This window comes from Grus americana, chromosome 5 (assembly GCF_028858705.1).
Source record: "Grus americana isolate bGruAme1 chromosome 5, bGruAme1.mat, whole genome shotgun sequence".
Classification (NCBI taxonomy): domain Eukaryota; kingdom Metazoa; phylum Chordata; class Aves; order Gruiformes; family Gruidae; genus Grus; species Grus americana.
The window spans coordinates 37,173,190-37,180,000 of NC_072856.1; the positions used below are offsets into that span (position 1 = coordinate 37,173,190).

Sequence of the window (6,811 nt, forward strand, 5' to 3'; positions counted from 1 at the left end):
TGTTTCAGATCTGTTTCTGAATGTTTTTACTTGGTTTCTCCTAACATTTTGTATTATGATAAACATTGAAAAATATGTTAAAAACCACGTTTATTATTGATGTGGGTTGTCTGTCATGTGTAGGAACATAATTATATACTACTCTTTCTTCAGGTATTTTGAAGCTTTATAAATCTGGGGAAAAAAAAGAATTACAGAAACTCCCCACAATCTCCATAAACTTTTTTTTTTTAAAAAACCAAAACCCCACCAAAAGAAAAGAAGTTCTAGCTTTTCAGCCCAGTTCTAGCTTTTCACAGTGGTCCAGAAGGTACAGAGGTAGCATTCTGCACCTTAAAAGATCTTTTAGCTCTTGCATGGATGAAGAGAAAAATTTAACAAGTGGTTGAAAGCCAGCCCACAGCAGCTTTGACAGTTACATTTATGCATCCTCAGATTTGAAATTACATTGAAACAGCCCTAATAAGTAGTTATTCTACAGATTCCCCATTAATTTAGATTTCCAACACAACTGGAGCTTCATCTTTACCATAACGTCACACTCAATCATAACCACAGAAACTGCAAGAATTCTGTTCCTTTAACAAGTGTTAAAAAGTAATGGAATTGTGAATACAGCAATCTAAGTCATAAGCCATCTTCAACAGTGGAACGCAGTCTTACAAAGCCTGAATTTGTTGACTTATAGGAAACATCGTCATCTCTTCTGTTTTACTGAGGTTTTCTTTAAGTAGTTTTGGAATCAATTTTTCAGAAAGGAAAGATTTTATTGGAGGGGTTTAGTAGGGTTCATCTTGCAGATACTTAGGAAAAGCTTTTTTTTTTTTTTAGAACCTTAGAGATACATGCAATGCACAGAAATAATGCAGAAATAATAAATACAACCACTTAACATATCTTAAATTATGACTACATAATACTTCAGTATACATAAAATGTAAACAATTAAGCTCTTTCATGTATATCTTTATATTCTAATGAGTTAACCCATTCTAGATATTTTGATTTGACAGCACAAATTTCTTAGAGCTTATTTCTAATGACAAAACTGATGCTCATCCAAGGTCATGAAACATTAAAATTTAAATCTGATTAGTGTACTACACAAGCTTGCACAAGCCAAATAAAATGATAATCGTTGGGTTGAGGATCCATTAGTGAGTCATCTAGTCCATTCCCTTGTATCGTGACAGGATTGATTTCATTACCAGCTTTGATGGATGAGTGTCAAGTCTAGCCTTGAATTTTTCATTGAAGGTGATTCCATAACCTTCCCTGGCAGCTTGCTTTATACTTATTGTTCCTACAACTGTTTAGTATTTTAACTCAACATCATCTCTGCAATTACAGCTTAAGCCTATTACCTGTATGTCTGATCTTATAGCCAAATAAGAAAACCTACCTCCTTACATTTTCACAGTGTCATCTGCAAGCTTTTAAATTTGTTTAAGGTTTCCAAAATCATAACCTGAATCTAGCTTTAGGAGACCTGAGTTTCTCTGTAAAACCAGCAAAATTCCCTGATCACAGAAATTTAGTACAACACTCAACCATTAAGAAAAGACAGCATTTCACTTTGTTATTGTCTCATCACATAAGGAATCCAAGATTTAAGAAGTCATTGTTAAGTTTATTATCACAATAAGAGAAATGATGCTTTAAACACTAATCATTGTTTTAATGGCACTCATATACAAGAAACGTAGTGCAGGCTAAAAGAAAAAAATGAAATTAACTTCCTACCTAATTAATCCTTAAAATAACTTTAACTATAGGGATTGTGAAAAGAGTGCTTGCATTGGTTGGGAGGCAGGGGGCAAAAATTCAGCAGAAACTGCACAGAAAGCTAAATGAGAGAATCCTCTAGCAGTTCTTTAATACATAAAGCATTTTGAAGCTAATATTTCTTATGCTTCCTCCTAAGTCTCATAAGGCCTAGATTATGGCTAATATCTCATGACACCAAAAGTAATACTGCAGCAGATATTAAAGCATTTTTTTCAGCTACTTATTCTATAAAATATTAATTGCAAGCCTGTGCATGTGCTGTATATATAGGGTATTAGGTAACTGAGTTCCTGCTCAGTTCTAAATCAATAAAAGATAACATGTACAGCATCAATCATTTTTTACTCTTCCTTTACTACCTAATACAAAGAGCGTTGAGGCTTATTTTTTTCTTAAGTAAACAGTCACTGAAATCTTTGAAATTAAAGATTCACTGGCTAGCCTCTACTACAGATTCTTACCTATGAAAGCCAGATTTTTTTCCAAAAGCATTTCTCGCAGCAAGACTTCATGCTCATGCCCAATAGCGCTGAAAGCTTTAGGTTAAGAAATGGAAGATTACTTTGGAAAAGAATGAACTTCAGAAAAACATCGTAGGTAAAGTAATTAATGATAAAATTTATTTGCCTTCATCTGCATTCCAGAAGTGATCAGTGATTTGAACTCTAAGTTTTGAAATCCTTTCAGTACTTTTTCAGTACAGCATTTAGTACTTTGTGAAAATCAGACTACTGTATCATCAGCATACATTTTACAAAATTAAGACCCATTAGATCGTATTTATTCAGTATAAATAAGGGTAGTATTTCCATTTTTGCTCTGTTCCCCTCCCCTCCAATGTAAAAGAAGGTGTAAGCTTAAAATGTGTCATTAAATACCTTCTAAGTTGCTCTTTACTGACTAGTGTATCAATTCTCTAATTCAGCAAAGAATTAAATAAACCATTTTTTTCTTTGTAGTCTGAAATTGATAGGCATCGCATCCATCTGAAACATCTCAGGGTAACAAAACGTCCTTTTAATTGATTTTTCAGAAGCATGAACTAATGTCAGGGAAGGATGAAATAATATTTTATAGTGAAGTTCTTTTCACTTCACTGACGGCCTGTTGATCCAATGTGCTATTCTTAGCAATATGTAAAAAAGTCACCACATCAAATATTTGTAATGCATCCTCCTGGAGATCAAAGTTCTATTCTGGAAGCTTTTAAGAAGAATCTTATGGAACATCAGGATAAAGGATCTTACCTTAAAAACAGTTAAGTTCCTAATTCTGTTTAGAGTAACTTCTGAAAACTTAAACTACAGATCACCTTGTCATTAGAGTTAACTACTTAATTTATATCAACACTTCATGCTGAACAGCAAAAAACCTAATTGTATGGAATCACTTCATATATATATATATATATATATATATTTTTTATCAACTGAAACTATATATTATGTTAAATTCCACTAGCAGTTGCGGAATAAAAGGGGCAAATGAAGAACAGCAAAAATGTAAGAAAAATACTGCAAACAGAATTTATAATGCACCATAAGCAGAAACACTTAGACTTAGTCCATAATAATACCTGTTATTGATGTATGGCAATGACCATGGGGCAAAACTTGTAAATAACCTCACAAGCCATTTTCTGCTCATGCAATCTAGCAGCCTAGTTTCCCGTAAGCATCTGAACTATTACTGAAAAATAGCCTCTTGGCATTTACAAAGAGGTTGACTTCATACTTTAGTCCATGCATATACAATTAGATAGTTATATTTAAAATCAATATGCAATCCTTCAGAAGACATTATGCTTTTAAAACCTTAACTTTAAATTGATTTTTAACTATTTTATGCACCTCAAAATTAACATCTAATTCAGCAACATACTTGCAGATAATGCACTCGCACAGCTTAGTATTAAACTTTTTTGTACCAAAATGGAATTGAAAAACTACTCATTACTCTCATCGATGTCACTGCGTATTCAATAACTTCACTGGAACCAGAATCTTAAGAGGACAGAAAAGACCTTTTTAGACTGCAGGCAAGCTGTTCTTAAAAACTGTTCATAATTCTACATATGTGTTATTATTACTTTTAAACATGACACTTTCAAAATACTATAGCCAGATTATTCATCAACAAAATATTAATCTTAAAATTCTGGATATGAAAATCGGTGATCAACAACCTTTTAAAAAGTGCAACTTATTAGATTAATCCACTTTCAGAGAGCTGTGTTTGATATTGAAGATAGTCTCAATGAATACTTAAAATTATGACTAAAACTACAAAATACAAACACAATTAGAACTCTATCCTTCTGCTGTTAATCGGAGCAGGGTTGAGTCTGTAGTAGACACCAGGCAAGTATTTTGAGTGGAAAGAACCTATTTTGAAAGGGGTGACCACCACGTGTACCACAACTACAAGGTGGTGTTTTTCATGCATAATTAAACATTACTGTAGCTTTCCTATCCTGCAACTGTACAGTGAAATCAAGATCTTCCCCCAAACTGCATGCAGAGATTTATGCGAGGATTCTCTAGGGCTTGGGAGGGAATTGCCTTGCTAACCTGCTCAATGACAGCAGGCCATGATTTTGAAATTGTTTCTTTGATAGCAGACTGAAACAGAGGAGCTACTCAAGACTTTATTAAAACAGATTTGGGGTTGCAGCAATCATTCCTAAGAAATTATAATCTTAGTCTGGAATACTCAGTACTGTGTGGAGCTCCTCCAGTATTCTCACTGGATACTGAGGATCTATAACGAACCATTTCAAAACTACCAAAAAAACCCCCTCCCTTAAAATTCAAGCTACATAGGCTTTTTTCTACAGCTAGCCTCATTTCCTTTAAGAAGAAGAGAAAGTAAAAGAACTACACTGGAATGTCAGATACGGGTTTAAAAATACTAATCAGTCAATCACACATGAACTCATGTTCATAACAAAGCAATGCCATAATGTTGATATCTATGCAACTTATTAATTTAATCACAGAATAGTTGAGATTGGAAGGTATCTCCAGAGATCATCTAGTCCAACTCCACCGCTCAAAGCATGGTCAACTGGTCTTAACAGAAAACCAGACATGCATTTCAACTAATCAAAACCAAAGAGGTTCAATCAGGCATATGAACATGTAGCCACCAAACTGACAACTTCTCGTGGCCCATCTGATTTTTGTTAAACAGTGTAAGAAAGAGCTCCGCAGTGACCCTCTAGCTGATTGAATGTAAAACAGAGGAGTATGAAACGTGTTTTGTGAAGCAGAACTTTATGTCAGGTTAAAGCTAGACACATCTCTTCCACACAGTCTAAGCTCGTCAATTGTGCACCTAAAATTTTATGGGAAAGGATACTGTTTGATGCAGTCCACCAGTGGTCCATAACAACAGTCATTCACAGTACACTGCAGACAAATAAGAGAAGTAGTATAGTGATGGGCAACTACAAAACCATTATAGTTAAACAGTATCTTAAAAACAGTAATTACTTTTCTTCAAAAAGACTATCAGATGCTGTTCAGATTTAATCACAGAAAACAAAAACTGCATGCTTTTATTCACTATAAAAGCAAGCTATTAAAAAGTGAAATGCTCCCCTCACAAATATTGCATTGCCATTTATGGTGCACCCTGACCTCACTGATAGTTTACGATGACAGTAATTAAATGAGGTTTAAAATCTTTTACTCTGCTAGGCAGATAACAGCATTGCCACAGGAAAAAAAAAAGGACAAAAAAAAAAGATGACAACTGTGATTAATACCTGATAGACTTGATTTGCTAGAACTCCATCTGGAATCTGAGAAGGGTCCCGTAGCATACTATTTATAAGAGTTTTGGAGGCTAGAGAAATAAAGAATAAAAACATACAAAAAACCTGTTAGCTCAGTTATCCACTTGGCAGGAAGAGACACGCGCTTTTACAAGGAAAACATTGACGACGTTGGTAATTTTGAAAATTATCCAACCAGCATCTAAAACCCTATAAATTTGTAGCTACTTACCCATTCTGATACGATTCATTCTAAAAGTCTTGAAACACCAAAGCATTTTGTTAGCACAGGGTGAAAGCACACCCTTTTTGACTTATTCAATTTCACTGGACAGTTTGCACTTCAGAAGCATCATGCAGCTCCTAAGGAAACTGCTTAGAGTAAAGAAAATGTAACTCAAAATAACCTCTATATCCTATGAGAACTTAAGGAAGAAATTCAAAACAGCCTTTAAAAACAATGTTTGGTTTCAACAATCTTAAGCACTTTATAGACTTGATGATTCCAGTTTAACAGTTTTCAAGTTTATTTATTTACTTATTTAGTGTCAATACATTTGACTGTATTTTAAAGTTGGCAAAAGGCTTTCTGTGCTGTTTTCAAATGTATAAATTTAAGACACAAAAGAAATCACAAGTGAATTTAGGACTATTTCTCAATCTTTTATACACAGATATTGATACTATAATGAAAAAAATACCCTAAATCAGGAGAAGCCTTTAGTGTATTTTCAAATACAGTCCTTGCAAGCACTGGCATGCTGTTTTCTCTCCAGATGCTTAATCTGGGTAGTTGCATATACCAGTTAATTACTTATAACAGTGGAAAGACTTTATTCTAGAAAAATGCCTTCTAAAAACATCCAACATTTCATCTTACAATTGCTCAGAGAAAAAACCGACACTGCTGCGCAAGCACAAGCTGCCTCCTTCCTTCCTTTATCAACTGCTGATAAAGCTCAATTTATACCATTGAACCCTTAAGTGTAGACCAGGCTTGAGACCAGCAAGGTTCCGCGCTTTGCCAAAGATCTCCTGCATGACTCCAGGCAAATTCCTTTAACCTGTGTGTGCTTCAGTTGCGTAAACAAAGTGAAAAACTACTCTTCCTGTTCTTCATCTGTTTTGCCCCAACTCAGTGCCAAAGCTTTGTTATTCTCTTCCATGATTGAATCAAAAGCCTCAGTGGACACTGTGAAAAGGATTCCTGTGGCATGAAGGGATCTGCCATATAAGCAGCAACGC

At 34.4% G+C, this 6,811-nt stretch overlaps 1 protein-coding gene across 5 annotated transcripts in view; it reads right to left on the bottom strand.

Annotated features, from left to right (window-relative positions):
- CDIN1 (CDAN1 interacting nuclease 1) overlaps nucleotides 1–6,811 on the bottom strand; it is a 148,577-nt gene that overhangs the window by 89,659 nt on the left and 52,107 nt on the right. For all 5 annotated transcript variants that reach the window (XM_054827361.1, XM_054827362.1, XM_054827360.1 and 2 more), the window contains 3 exons: nucleotides 5,558–5,637; nucleotides 5,149–5,198; nucleotides 2,250–2,317 (listed from right to left, as the gene is read on the bottom strand). In XM_054827361.1, coding sequence (XP_054683336.1) covers nucleotides 2,250–2,317; nucleotides 5,149–5,198; nucleotides 5,558–5,637 — 198 coding nt within the window. The remainder of the gene's footprint in view (nucleotides 1–2,249; nucleotides 2,318–5,148; nucleotides 5,199–5,557; nucleotides 5,638–6,811) is intronic.